This window comes from Thalassophryne amazonica, chromosome 19, assembly GCF_902500255.1.
Source record: "Thalassophryne amazonica chromosome 19, fThaAma1.1, whole genome shotgun sequence".
Classification (NCBI taxonomy): Eukaryota; Metazoa; Chordata; class Actinopteri; order Batrachoidiformes; family Batrachoididae; genus Thalassophryne; species Thalassophryne amazonica.
The window spans coordinates 67,202,863-67,218,271 of record NC_047121.1 but is presented as its reverse complement, the minus strand read 5'-3'; the positions used below and the strand labels follow the sequence as shown (position 1 = coordinate 67,218,271).

Sequence of the window (15,409 nt, the reverse complement as noted above, 5' to 3'; positions counted from 1 at the left end):
TATAAATACATCAAATAAACATGGTAACACAAAAAAGCATGAAAAATACTTGTTTCCATTGTGGCTCAACATGGAGACAAAAAGTTTTAATAAATAATACATTTTAAAAAACTAGTAATAAATAATGTAGGTACTTAAAAACCCGAATAAAATAAAACAAAGTACAGATATCGAACTCAATACAATTACTAAACCTTTAAATAAATTAACTCAAAAATATAAAATTACTACGGTAGGTGTATATTTCAATCCAAATCCTCCAATTTAGATCAGAAAAAATATCATTTCTCATATTATTCAACTCTTGGGAGGATTTGAAGTGTTTCAAAATAACCGAGTTTTAGTTTGTAAACTTTATATTACATATACATTTCCAATTGATTTAAAATGATTCGTGAATTTATTTTTCAATATTTTTATGTTGACGCTGTAGTCTTTTGTGTACAGTCGTGATTGGATCATATCCTTTCTTTAACAAGATTGGTTGTTTAAGGCGGAAGCGCGCTTTCTTTGAACGCTATTGGTGAATATCATGACTTTTAAATTCCAAACGGTTGTTACTAAGGAGAGGATATTTTTTTCTTCTCGCAAGTGCGCTTGTCTCGTTCGCTTCTTCATGTAGTTTGCGTTAACAGAACAAGTGAAAACTTTTCCCCCCTTGTTACTTTGAGGTAGGTTTTAAATATGGATGTTCTATAGTGCTTTTAGGAAATGCGGAGTTTCGTTGCTTGCTAAAGACATCGTTAGCATTAGCCAGCTAGCTTCCCTGTTAGCTGTAATCTGTTACGTAAACGTAAAAACTTTAGCGTTCATTATTGATACTCACATTAATTATTGGTGGTACGATTTTTGATAAATGTAGGTAAACTGTCACAAAATATATTGTTGTCTTGTAAATTAAACCGAAACAAACTAGTTTAGGCTTAGGGTTTAGCTAAGGTTAACGTAGCTGGTTTGGTTACTTAAAAGTTCAAAGGTTTGATGTAATTTAACCTCAGAGATTATAGAAGCCTGTGTGTTGTATTATGTTTAACTGTGTACTTCACATGGTGTTAACTAAATCTTAAGTCTCAGACTCAGAAATGCACCTCCCCAACCTTTTTTCCTTTTTCAAAATAACTGCAGAAGGTAGAGATAAGTGTCAATAGTCATCAACATTGCTGATTGCATATTGAAGTGTAGGATATGGAAGACATCTTGCCCCCACTTACAAAGTAACAGAAAAGGGCAGTCTAGAACATTCTGGTCAGATGACTCACAGAAAGCTACACTTCTATTATGTCTCCATTTATACAGAATGAGTTCCACTGAAGTGAATGATGAGAATTTTGGTGTCTGCCCTGGAGGGAAGAGCAACGCAAATGCTGATATTTTTGCCTTGGAGCAGTCGACTGGGAGGCCCTCCATACTGCGTCAGATGGAGAACCTTCCTAGCAAGCCAGTGCCAAAGGGGATGAAGGTGCTACATCTGTTACTTATTGGTTATTAGGTGTCTGATTTCTCACCCACATTATTTTAGCGGTCATTATTTTTCTGGCATGAGGACAATTAGACTCAAGTCGGTTTTTCCTGTGCTGGAAATATTGCTAGCAGGAAGTTGTGATCAAATGACTTCAGTTTGACCTCTGCTGGCAACGACATCACAGTGTTGCCGGTGCAGATTTTGAGTCTTTCAGGTTAGGGTAGGATGTCATGGCAGCCATAACTATATATTTTGGGGCTATGCTTACAACAACTGTTGTAAATTATGTCTATACTTGTTACTAACTCCTTGTTAGTATAGTAGTAAGTAGCCCTGCTTGTAATGTGGGAGACCGGGGTTTGATTCTCTGACCAGGAGAACCCTCAGACCCTTATTCTAATCATAACCCTAAAACCATTTAAAAGAAAAGAATTTGCAAAGTTACTAAGTACCTCAAGTGGATTTAGAGCCTTGTTGTGACACAAGAAGTGTTTTCAGAAATGGTCACATTTGTAAATTGAATGGTGGAAAAAAAATCCCAGCTCTGCACATGGTTTAGAAAATGAGCAGAACATAGCAATAAATTGTTTGTCAGGAACATTGAACACTTCTATTTTGATGTTGTTTGGCACAGATTTCAGTGAAGTGTCAGTGATAGCACACCATATAATCATGTACATGAAGGAAAAATAATTCCTGTCTGTCTTCAAAGGAAGATAATTGGATTGTGTCTACATACACTTGTCAACGATGTCCTCTTTTTCCTGCAGGTTTGTTTTCAGACACCAAGAAGAGATCCAGTGACTAAAAGAATTTTATCTCCTAATAAATCTGTCAAGATGACAAGTGTGGATGACTTTACAAAAGTAGTGGAGTCTGTTACTCCAGATAAAGGAAAGTAAGTAATATTTCTTCTACTGAAACTTGCTTCAGCAACATGGAACTTCACTTTACATAATCAGGTCTCTTGTGTTTTCAGTTTTCTGGCTCAAGCTGTCTCTGACCGGTCTGACGGCCAGAACATGGGTAATTCAGCCGCAAACTTCCAAAATTGTTCTTGCTGAAATACTTTACTTACAGCTCACAAAATGATAGGTGTGTTTAGCCACTAATGAACTCTTTGACGGCAGGTGTGAGCAGAGTAGGAAGATGCAGAAAACATGCAGTTTTTGGTGACATGGCTGAGGTGTTAAGGGGTTTTTGTTTGTTTGTTAATCCTGTACAGATGGGTCTTATCCTGATGATGACATGCCCATACAAAGCACAGGTGGCTATCAGTTGGATTTTGACAACCTTGATGCCATTAATCCATTTCAAGGATCTAATAAGATGGGGTTCTCTCCAATGAAGCCAGCTGCTAAAGAAACTCTGACAAATCAGAATGACATCAAACAAAAAGAACCAGAGAATACACTGGAGGAACCTTCCAAATCGGTACTAGATGACACACTTCCAATTACCCCATCTGTGGACAACTCGCTAGCTGATGTTGCTTCTGACACGGGGTCCACAGACAGCAGTCTGGTGACTGTTGTGAGAGTCCCAGCTGTTGAGGAACAAGAGTCATATCCTGCCACACCTGATGAACAGCCAGCCAACATGTGCTCAAGTGCTGAGGAAGACAAAGCATCAGCCAGTTTTGTGGAAGATGCCCCACTGTCTAGTGCAGGGTCTTACAACTTGGATTTTGACAGTCTTGATTCAGTCAATCCTTTCCAAAGCGGTGGCTCAAAAATTCCAAATTCCCCTCTTTGTGGCAGTAAAGTGCTAGATAGTGTACCTGCTGAGGTACCTGTTGTAAAGGAAACTGAACTTGCGAAAAATGTTAACGTGCTGCTTCCTGAGGCTGATGTGAAACCTGTAGCTGCAGTAGCCCCTCTTCTCAGTTCCAGCCTTTCTTCTGCTGAATCCGAACTCCAGTCGTCTGCTCCCTCAATCAAGGAAGGTCCAGTTAAACTTGAGTTCAATTTCAGCGATGACACTGATGTTAAAAAGAAACCCAGGCCTCCAGAACTTGGCCAAAGGGCAACTGCTCCAAAATCTAAAGATGCAAAACAAATGTCAGATTTAAAGCAGCCAAAAGAAACCGTAGAGAGGCCTGCTGATGGCGATGATGTTCCTGTTCCCAAAGGTTCCTACTCATTTGACTTTACAAAGTTTGATGACCCAGATTTCAACCCTTTTGGCACAAAATCAAGCATGGAAAACTCACCAAAGTGCAGCATGAAAGCCAGTCAGGAAGGAAGTAAGCCTCTGGTCAGAGAAATGGGAAATTCAGAGGAACTTGACAAGCTTGTAGAGAAGAAAGATGGATTACCAACATGGTATGTTGCTGCTAAGTAGTGATAATATCTGGTAGGCATGCAACTCTGTATTGAGTTTACTACATGTTTTTGTCGTTTTCCAGCCCCGGTACTGCAGAGTGTGTTTCAACACCTGAATCCAACTCTGGAATGACCAGCCAAGTATTTTGCTTTTAATGAAAAGTCTTTCAAAACTTTTTTTTAATGTTATGTAATGTTTTAATAAGGCTGTCTGTGTGTTGGAGGAGGAGATCCATCCAGAAATTGAACCTGTGAAGAGTGTTCATGCAGTCAGTGAATTGGTTCCACCCCAGCAGAAGCCAATAAGTGACTTTTCAGATATTAATGACGAGTTTGTTCCCGGAACTACATGTAAGTCACCATCTGCCTCATCATTATTTATTTTTTGTGCTCAGTCATGGATCTGTAAATTGTAATCAAACAAGAAACTGCGAACAGTCTGAAGAATCAGCATAATTCAATTTGACCACCGTCTTAAAATTAACATGCTATGCATTATTATTATTTTTAGTTCAAGTTTCTAACAAGTTGAGTCTTCAATAAGTAGTACAGCTTGTGTTAAATATGTTTGTCTCTGAATATATTTCTGTCACCAAGTGTTTGTAGACTCTCAGAAACAAAGTTTTGAAGCTAGAATTAGACCGTCCAGCCTTGGCAGGTGTCTTCACTGAGCTCCACTTTGAGTTGATGGGAGGAGCTTGTCAGTGAAATCACCTGATGACGTGATCAGCACCTGTTTGGCCAACTTAGCCATTTTCTGTAGTTTTATCTAGAATACAAACAGGAAAAATTAAAAAAAAGTTTCCTTTTTTTCCCCCCCTTTTTGCCAATGAATATTTTTGTGTGAATTAACATTCATATGAACTAATAGTCATTAGAGGGTGAAAGCATCTTAATCTGAACATGATCTTCATCTGCAGTCATGTCCAGTGACTTTGATGGACAGATTGACTACCTTGAGCAGTTTGGTTCCAGCAGTGTGAGTACTATTTTTATTTATTTGATTGGGGGGACCTTATTGTTACACTATTGTGTGATATTATTAAAATCATCTTTTGGCAGTTCAAGGAGTCGGCATTGAGGAAACAATCACTGTACCTTAAGTTTGATCCCCTCCTGAAAGAGAGCCCTAAGAAGTCTGCAGGTGTTTCTGCTCAGAACCAAGTCCCTCGTCCTGCTGCCTTTGTTTCATGGTAGTTTTCTCTTATCGTATTAAGTACCACTGTAACTGAAGCTCAAGCTGAACTCCTGCTTTTCACATTTCTCAAAGAAAGCTAGTCTCCTACAACTTAAGTTTTGTTTGATCTGCAGTTATGAAGCTCCACAGGTGGTGGAGAGGAACGAGACAAACCCGTCGCAAAATGAATTCCAGCTCTTGGATGATACCGCAGTGGCAGTAAGTAACTTCTGATCTGTCACACTTGCTTACTCTCCTCACTTTAATTTTAAGTTGTAACTGTCATGTAGACTCATCCAGCTTTTGAAAACCCCATCCCTCCATTCGCCCAGCCGGCAAATGCGGACAACGCCATTATTGAAGTGCTGCAGTACAGTCAGAAAGACATGGATGCTGCCATGGCTAAGGCCCAGGCAGAGGTACAGTTGTTCTTGCTTGTTGCCTTAAAATGATATTTTACTTGTTGAATATATTTCAGCATACCAGTATTTTAAACAGATTACATAAATTTACAAGTTAATCCAGCTACCGGAAATGCAAATCTGCTCAATTCGCTGCCCAGACCCATATAATTGGGGGAAAAAAAACTGCACTAAAATGAGTTTAGGCATTGGAAAGTCTCATGGTTTACTTCATAAGCAGTATGCAGGAAATCTAGGCCAGCTCTGTTAAAGAACCTTATCCTGAAGAAGTTGGTAAAATAGTGAGAATACTAGCATTTTTTGGGAAGGCATACTCATACTTAACCTCCACAGGAGTTAACATGTATTGTCTTGAAAAGGTGAATGAAAAAGAAGTACAGTGGAATGCAAAGTACAACAAGCTACTTGAAGATGGTGAAGAAATGAGGTAAGTTGTCCATCTTTGTGCTTGTTCTTATATACATTTTAAAGAAACTAACAATACTCCTTCTCTTGCTCAACAGAAAAATAATATCAGAAATGGAGCTCACAATTGGCAAAATAATGGGTAAGTTCCTAAAGCATGAACACAGACTAACTCCTGAGTTTTTGTTTAGTGCAGTATGTCTGTAATGTCTTCGGAAGAATTTTCACCGGCTGATCTCCAAATGTTTTTCATCACGCCAACAGCAGGGTTTCATGTTTGGCAAATGAAATGGTTCAGCAAGAGAAACTCAAATTCAGAGAATAAACCTAAACAAGGGTCAGTTTCTGTTTGCTTTAAACTCATCCCGTTTGATTTACATCGATATACCGGCCAGCAAATGCTCCATTTTTCTACCGAGGCTGGTAATGCCACAAAAATGCCGCTGCTTCAGGGTGTTTTCCACAATTAACTCGGTGGTTTGTTGCCTGAACACCCCCCCCCCATGCTCCTGCAGCTTTGTTGGCCCAGAAAATTGCTGACCTGGAGCCTTGGAGCTGTTGTGTCATGAGCCAGGAGGGAGGAGTTACAAGTTGTTTTACTTAAGTGTTTTCACAAGTAGCTTTTCAGCACGTTAAGTGTTCGAAGAAATGAGTTGAGTGAAGTCAGCATGTTGTCCTGTGGTTTATGTCATGTAATTTTATTTACACCTTAAGTAAGCTCATAACTTACCAGAAGTCAAGAAGGCCAAACACGAGTGCTACGGAGTATTTCTGTTATGTAACGGATAGTTCATGATTGTACTGTTGATTATTTGGAACATTGTGAGTGCGCCTTGTCGGCATGTAATAAATTCTCTGTGATGCAGCTGCCAGGACCCTGAAATTAATTCTACAATCTCACCACTAGATGACAGCATTTCATCACAATGCAGTCACTCAACACCTGTCGTCTATCTTTTGTTATACAGTAATCGCTCTGTTATAGAGGCTAACATGGCCCCAAATAAGAGGTTCACTGCTCCTCGCCTGGATCTACCACATTCATAAAAAGTCTGAACATGCACTCATTTTTACAGTTACTGAGAGAAATTTTGTGTGCAATGAATAACAGCTAATTGGATTATTTCTGACTTTGCTCAGCTGATAAAGAGAAGGAACAGGAAGCGGCCCAGGCAAAGCTCAACGAGGTTTTGATGGAGAAGGAGCAAGTTTGTAGAGACCTGAATGGTATAGAAAAATCTTTCTCTGGGCTTTTCAAGAGACTGGAAAAGTACAAGGAAGTGGTTGAGGGTTACAAAAAGGTAAAAAAAAAAAAAATAGTGACACTGTAGGCATGCCCTCGATTTTGATAAAGAAGCTATTGCATGTTGACGGCATATCATGTCTTTTCTTCCAAGAATGAAGAGACTCTGAAAACTTTGCTCAGGACAGTCTGACACGGGTCAAAAAGGAGGAGCAGCGCTACCAGGCTCTCAAAGCCCACGCAGAGGAAAAAATTAAGCAGTAAGAATAGTGAAAACACTGTTTGTGGGAATTGGTGCAAGTCTTAGCAGCTGACTTTTTTGTTGCCTTTTGTCCTCCCCAGTGCAAATGAAGAAATTGCAGAGGTACGAGCCAAGTTCAAGGCTGAGATAGTAGCACTTCAAGCCCAACTGCGCCGAGAGCAAGTGAAGGTGCAATCACTCGAAAAGAGCCTGGACCAGAAAGTGAGTGGCAGTGTAGTGTGGGTTTTTTTTTTTTTTTTTTTTTTTTTTTTTTTTTTTTTTTTTTTTGGAGGCTTGACAATATATAAAACTATTTTCTCTCCCCCCACAGGTGAAAGAAGCTGAGGAGCTCACTAAACTATGTGATGAATTGATCACTAAAGTCCAGATGGGCTGAACTCAATTTTTCCTCTGTCTGGATCATTTTCTCTGTAGTTTGTCATTGGTGTAAGTTTTAAATGTTATAATAAAGTTAAGAGCCTTTACCATTAGAGAATTGCTTTAGCCTATGCATTGCTGTTGAAGCCACTAGAGGGTGATGTTTGTATGTTTAACAGTCTAGAGTTTTGTATTTAAGGCTTTAGTTCTAGAAGTAACTGAATTTTGATGTCTGTATTGTGATCTGCATATATGTTAAATACAGTTTGACTCAATCAACCCTCATCTGTCTGGAGCCAAAGTTCATCCCATCATGCAGTGCTTACAACAAAAGACCTTGTCTGATACAATGCTCCCCTTCTTTCATGAGCAATCACAGGGCCCTATCCCATCACTCCCGGAGCAGGACAATGCACTTGCTAACCGGTGAAAGGAAATCTAACCTAGCTGCAGTTGAATGAGGTGGTAGTGTGGATGAGGGGAGTCGGTAAGGGGCTGTTCTCTTAAACAGGGCGGAAAGATGCTGGTCATTTGGTCTAGTCTTGCAGGGGGGGGGCCATCATTCATCTAAAAAGAACAGAAAGACTGCTCCTGTGTCTCTATAGTATCTGTTCAGGTATTCATCCAAAAACCCTCAGTCCCTCTCCTGGCTGCCCTCTGCGTCACCTTTCAGACGCATCAACCAACTCAAAAGAAGAAAACTGACCCGTTTCTGCCCAGACCCTCACGATGGTCATCAAGTATCTGGACTGTTACGCTGAATACAGTTTGTTCAAAGTATCAATTTTCAGCAACTGTAAAGCTACATTATGATGGACCCGAGGGGTGTTTTACTATAAACTGAATACAGGTTTAATAACTTCTTTGGTGTATAAAACTAAAGTAATGTTGACAGGAGCTTAAAACTAGTACTTTATCTCCACATGAAAGTGGGCCCCCTCATGCAGGGCTGGGCACAATGATAGTTTCACAAAGAGGATGTACGCCACATATTTTGGAGCACAGTTTGAAAACTGATGCAAAAAGAAGGGTCAGGCTAACTAGTTTAAGAACCTTCATTTTTGTGACCTGGAGACTCGTACATGTTACAAGAGAAGGCAAGAGCAAGAATCTAAAATGTGAAGGGGAAACAAAATGGTGACTGCAATCTGTAACCTCACAACCAGATCATGATAAATCGTACATGCTAGCTTTATGGCACTTAATGCCTGGCCTGGTTGAGTTCTCTCAGTGCCTCGGTGTGACTCATAGTTGGGTTCATTGCGCTGTTTGGCAAAGTGGGGAAAATTTGGTTAAACCTGCACAGGTTCTAAACGTCCAACATTTTTGGGGAGCTTAGCTGGACTCCCTGTCACCTCAACATGACGGTGCAGGCTCAGCACAACTGCGTGCCCAATTTTAATGAAAGTACCAGTTTAAACCAAAACTCATCCTTGACTGCAGACTGTACCAAGTTACACCACGTTGCCCCATGATGTTCTGAGCCTAGATTTTTACCAAGTGGAGTTCATGCTCTGAAGGATTCGATGCCAGTCTGGCAAGAGTTGCTGGGAGAAAAAAAAAAAAAAAATTGACCACGTTGTTCCTCAGCCTGTTATGATGCTAAACCCAACCAGACGTCCAAGAGCTGCTTTATAGGGCGCTCCTGCTGCAGGAGGAGGAGGAGATGTTGTCTGAGCAACGCACACTATTTCTTTCAGGTCATTTAATCAAAATACCAAATTTGAGAAGAACTAGTTTTTGAGACTTTAGAATATTGTACAAGATGGTCAAATATAACCAAATACATACAGAAACACCTAAATGTAGGGTTGTTTTTTTTAACTGAGTAACAAAGTCATCACATTGTACTATATACACACACACACAATATATTTTAATAACATTGCAAAGATAAGTAAATGCCTTACTCTGAAAATAAACTTTTGATACACTTTTAACCCAAAATAAATTAAATACTCATGACTCAGTTTGATTATAAATGACTACTGGTTGTACAAGATGGCACCATATAGACTTGTTTCCTAGTCACTGGTAAAAATCGAGTGTTTGGAAAAAAAATAACTTGTCTCAACATGCTCCTGACAACTATTGAGAACCTAAAAACAAAGTCACAATTCTTCCATCCCTTGCAGTCACAGGCAAGGTTTGCATATCTTAAAAAGGCTACATTAAACCCACCAGTTTATTCAGTGTCCCAGTTAACACAGAAGTCGGGGATGGAGAACGGGAATAAAAATAGTGGTCAGCATTGAATGCATCAATGTTCCAAACACAAGGACTACCTGAGTAGCGGCGTTTCAAAACAGCCACTTTTGTTTAAAAAAAAAAAATGTTGAGTACCGTTTTCGTTAAAGAGCCTCTTCTCTTCAACAACTGAAAAACTGAAACCTTTAATTTTAACTGGAAAATGCTTGGGAAGAGGAACAAGCTTGGCACTTTCTGTCCTTTTAAGTGCACACCGATTTTAGTGGTGAGAGAATGTGACGGGAAAACTAGCACCAACTGTTTAAAATGTTGTGTATCACTGGCCATCGTTTGTCACACCGGCAGCAGCCCAACATGCAATGACAGAAGTTTTTGCTGTTTTTAAGGAGTAATCCCACGTACGGGTCCATCTACTGCTCACCCCCTGGCGCTGAGGCTAACACTGAAAATGAATGTGCTGATGCTGATGTATTTTCCCGTCCACGTGGGAGTGAGTGTGCGTGTGAATGTCGGTGTAGATTTTGGGGTAGATCTTGGAGGGCAGCGTGGGCCCTCCCTGGTTGAGGAGGAGCTGCTGCTGGGCCAGGTACTCCTCGTAGTTCGTGGAGTTCATGCAGTCTTTCTCTGGGGTGGAGGAGCTGGACGACGGAGGCACGTGGCCCCGGTCCCGCTCCCGGAACTGCGATCGGTGCGAGCCCTGCAGAACCGGTGCAGTCGGAGCGCTGGGAGGGGGGCAGCGTTTCCGACTCTGGCAGAACCACAGCAGCACCGTGCCAAAGATGAAGACGATTCCAGCAGGAATGCCGATAATGACCGGCCAGGGGAGGGAGGAGGAGGCTGGTGAGAATATCGCTGTGATAGGAGGCTTGGTGTCTTTAAAAACAAAAAAAAAAGTGGAAAAACTGGATCAAAACTTGACAATTTTTTTTGTTTTACCTCAAAAGTCAGCACTCACAGCTCTGATAACATCAAGTAATAAAACGCTACATGTAAGTTACTGTAGTTTTACCCTCATTGGATTGTATGATTAGAAATAGAATTAATTTAAATGTTTTTCTTCCTTATGAACAACCAGAGCTTTTGGCAAAACTCTTGTACCTGCATGAATGGTAAATGTCCACCAGGTGGAGATTAATCCACCTGGTGGACCAATCTGTTGCTTATAATAGTAGATAGGGACCTCAAACTCAAATTACCGTTGTGAAGTTAGCAAAAGAAAAGTATATTTTTGGAATGATGCCTGAGAAAAATAACTGTGTCCAGATGAGACAGAGTGCTGCTACGTTAAACTCAATGAGAAATAATTTTATTTTCAGGTTAGCCTTAATTTTTGGTTAAGAAAAATTCATTCTGGTGCCAAGGATCACAGTGTTAATGTCAAAAAGTTTAGCATTAGAAGGAACTGATAATCAAATATATATATGCAAAGAATCCAATACATTTTGGGAAAACATCTAGAATAAACAGATTTTTAAATATTGAAATTGCAAAAATTTCCTTTGGATTAATTCATGGTCATTAGTTTTAGGTATAATATGTAACATGCTTTAAGGCAGTGTTAAAACTTTTTAGACCAAGGACCACTTAACCAATTTAAAAACACACACACATACACACACATCCTGCAGACCATTAACTCCCCAAATATCCAAAAAACAACTCCACAACAATATATAACAACAGTATTTTACTATCTATGAGACTCTGTAGTTGTTTTTAAATTGTTTGAAAAACACGTTTAAGTTAGAATATGATATTAATTTAAAATGTGATAGTTCACCAATATACTCAGAGATCGCTGGGGGTTGCTTATGTACCGCCAGTGGTCTGCGGACTACCCTTTGAGAAAGGCTGTTTTAAGGTAATACCAGGATTATATGAAGGGACAAATTTGGGATTTGATTTTGTGTGCAAAACAGTGATTATTACTACACAAAAAATAATAAATGTTGGGTCTAATGTACTGAACATGCATTTTTAGAAAAAAAAAAAGTAGTACAGAACCATATTTCTACTGCCGTTTTATCTGGAGTTGCAGCTGGAAATCCTGAAGCAATTTTTTTTTTTAAACAAAAACAGCTCAAAATGTTGGGTTAACCTAATAAAATACACATTTGTGGGGCAGATTTGAAGATTGGGTTGTTGTCAGAATTTGCGAGATGTACCATTTGCAACCAGAAGTTCCATTTTTCTACAAAATAGCTAATTCCCCAATTTGGAGTTCCTACTATTTTATTTCCTTTATTGTTGTTTGGTTAGGTTTGCAGCATTAGCATATGTGGTCTCACATTAGCAGTGAGCATTAGCGCATGCAATGACACTACCCATAATTCATGCTGCATTCAGAATCCTCAGAATTATGGAGATTCCAACCTCTAGGCCAGGAAAAAATGCCTCAAATGCTACAACCACTGGCAATAATTATGGAATCACCGGCTTCTGAGGATGTTCATTCAGTTGTTTAATTTTGTAGGAAAAAAAGCAGATCACAGACATGACACAAAACTAAAGTCATTTCAAATGGCAAATTCCTGGCTTTAAGAAACACTATAAGAAATCAGGAAAAATTGTGGCAGTCAGTAACGGTTACTTTTTTAGACCAAGCAGAGGGAAAAAAATATGGACTCACTCAATTCTGAGGAATAAATTATGGAATCACCCTGTAAATTTTCATCCCCAAAACTAACACCTGCATCAAATCAGATCTGCTCGTTAGTCTGCATCTAAAAAGGAGTGATTACACCTTGGAGAGCTGTTGCACCAAGTGGACTGACATGAATCATGGCTCCAACACGAGAGATGTCAATTGAAACAAAGGAGAGGATTATCAAACTCTTAAAAGAGGGTAAATCATCACGCAATGTTGCAAAAGATGTTGGTTGTTCACAGTCAGCTGTGTCTAAACTCTGGCCCAAATACAAACAACATGGGAAGGTTGTTAAAGGCAAACATACTGGTAGACCAAGGAAGACATCAAAGCGTCAAGACAGAAACTTAAAGCAATATGTCTCAAAAATCGAAAATGCACAACAAAACAAATGAGGAACGAATGGGAGGAAACTGGAGTCAACGTCTGTGACCGAACTGTAAGAAACCGCCTAAAGGAAATGGGATTTACATACAGAAAAGCTAAACGAAAGCCATCATTAACACCTAAACAGACAAAAACAAGGTTACAGTGGGCTAAGGAAAAGCAATCGTGGACTGTGGATGACTGGATGAAAGTCATATTCAGTGATGAATCTCGAATCTGCATTGGGCAAGGTGATGATGCTGGAACTTTTGTTTGGTGCCGTTCCAATGAGATTTATAAAGATGACTGCCTGAAGAGAACATGTAAATTTCCACAGTCATTGATGATATGGGGCTGCATGTCAGGTAAAGGCACTGGGGAGATGGCTGTCATTACATCATCAATAAATGCACAAGTTTACGTTGATATTTTGGACACTTTTCTTATCCCATCAATTGAAAGGATGTTTGAGGATGACGAAATCATTTTTCAAGATGATAATGCATCTTGCCATAGAGCAAAAACTGTGAAAACATTCCTTTCAAAAAGACACATAGGGTCAATGTCATGGCCTGCAAATAGTCTGGATCTTAATCCAATTGAAAATCTTTGGTGGAAGTTGAAGAAAATGGTCCATGACAAGGCACCAACCTGCAAAGCTGATCTGGCAACAGCAATCAGAGAAAGTTGGAGCCAGATTGATGAAGAGTACTGTTTGTCACTCATTGAGTCCATGCCTCAGAGACTGCAAGCTGTTATAAAAGCCAGAGGTGGTGCAACAAAATACTAGTGATGTGTTGGAGTGTTTAGGCGGTTTCTTACAGTTCGGTCCAGTTTCCTCCCATTCATTCCTCATTTGTTTTGGTGTGCATTTTTGATTTTTGAGACATATTGCTTTAGGTTTTCTGTCTTGACGCTTTGATGTCTTCCTTGGTCTACCAGTATGTTTGCCTTTAACAACCTTCCCATGTTGTTTGTATTTGGTCCAGAGTTTAGACACAGCTGACTGTGAACAACCAACATCTTCTGCAACATTGCGTGATGATTTACCCTCTTTTAAGAGTTTGATAATCCTCTCCTTTCTTTCAATTGACATCTCTCATGTTGGAGCCATGATTCATGTCAGTCCACTTGGTGCAACAGCTCTCCAAGGTGTGATCACTCCTTTTTAGATGCAGACTAATGAGCAGATCTGATTTGATGCAGGTGTTAGTTTTAGGGATGAAAATGTACAGGGTGATTCCATAATTTATTCCTCAGAATTGAGTGAGTCCATATTTTTTTCCTCTGCTTGGTCTAAAAAAGTAACCGTTACTGACTGCCACAATTATTTTTCCTGATTTCTTATAGTGTTTCTTAAAGCCAGAAAGTTGCCATTTGAAATGACTTTAGTTTTGTGTCATGTCTGTCATCTGCTTTTATTCTACAAAATTAAACAACTGAATGAACATCCTCCGAGGCCGGTGATTCCATAATTTTTGCCAGGGGTTGTACATTGGGCCAGAATTTGCGCTCGGAAACTCGTGAGGAAATCCAAGGTATCTGAGTTAATGTTTCAGCCACAGCGGCTCCCCTTTGTGACTGCTTGCTAAGACAACAATATTACTAATGTTGAAAATGCATCTTTAGGTTAATTTTTATCAAGACAAGACTGCTATATGTAATATTCACACATCAGCAAAAAAAAAAAAAAAAGTCTGTCACTTTGATTTAGCCCAAAAGATAACATTAGCCTACACCACGGTAGAGCTAGGCTAAGTAGTTGATGACTCAACTTACCGAAGTAAACTTGTGAACGCACTTTTTTGTTAGGGCTTTCCAAATATCTGAGTGTTCTGAATGCAGCATTACACCAACATGAGCATCACTTAGCATCAACAGCTAACTGTTATTGTGACAGAGGCCAGCAGGAGTCGCTATGCATATGGTAATCACTCCCCCGATAGCCAAAGGATTCTCTGGCCACTCAGGCCAGAGCCCAGGTTTTTGGCCAACTGGTCAGAGCATCTGCCCCGTGCCGGAGATGGTGAGTTTGCATCCCGAGGGGAGCAAGTGGGAGGAGTCAAAGACACAACGCACAGCAGAGTATAAGCCACTACATTAGCATTAACCACTGCGAGCAGTGATCGCACCACATCTGGAAATCTGGCATGAGCAATAACAAAAAAGGAAGCTATTAATATACAAATAAAAACAAAGTGGTCACACAAACACAGCGTCAACATGATAAAGGTTTTAATATCTCTCTGCCAAGTTTTCCACCTAAAGTAGTCTTCTAAAGTTTATTATTTTGCTTTTGGTAGAAGGGTTGGTGGCAAGCTACCAGTTTTTATTTTTTCACTTTTTTCTTTTTTGCATCTATGCTGCGAGTTTGTAGGCCAGCGTTGCATTTGCCGTATAATTGCTAGAAAATGTTCATTACTACTGGATCTAGATCTAACTGCTGTCTGTCCTCATTTCGTTTCCTATATTGTCTTATGTTTCTTTGGGAATAATGTTACATCAGTATACCCATAAAAGAGAAACAATGTTTGAT

At 39.7% G+C, this 15,409-nt stretch overlaps 2 protein-coding genes across 2 annotated transcripts in view; one reads left to right on the top strand and one right to left on the bottom strand.

Moving 5' to 3' along the window:
• Window positions 1-549: 549 nt before the first annotated feature.
• tacc3 (transforming, acidic coiled-coil containing protein 3) lies at window positions 550-7,935 on the top strand. Its single transcript, XM_034159638.1, is given in 18 exon segments — window positions 550-671; window positions 1,297-1,459; window positions 2,233-2,360; window positions 2,442-2,488; window positions 2,688-3,786; window positions 3,870-3,927; window positions 4,011-4,137; window positions 4,707-4,765; window positions 4,849-4,979; window positions 5,098-5,182; window positions 5,254-5,382; window positions 5,745-5,812; window positions 5,889-5,932; window positions 6,931-7,091; window positions 7,188-7,203; window positions 7,206-7,293; window positions 7,376-7,496; window positions 7,606-7,935. Coding segments are annotated over 17 exon segments (2,589 nt in total). The 5' UTR covers window positions 550-671; window position 1,297; the 3' UTR covers window positions 7,672-7,935.
• Window positions 7,936-9,720: 1,785 nt separating this feature from the next.
• LOC117500666 (fibroblast growth factor receptor-like 1) overlaps window positions 9,721-15,409 on the bottom strand; it is a 56,977-nt gene continuing 51,288 nt past the window's right edge. The window contains exon 7 of the mRNA XM_034159424.1: window positions 9,721-10,733. Within this exon, the coding sequence (XP_034015315.1) occupies window positions 10,297-10,733 (437 nt within the window). The 3' untranslated portion in view covers window positions 9,721-10,296. The remainder of the gene's footprint in view (window positions 10,734-15,409) is intronic.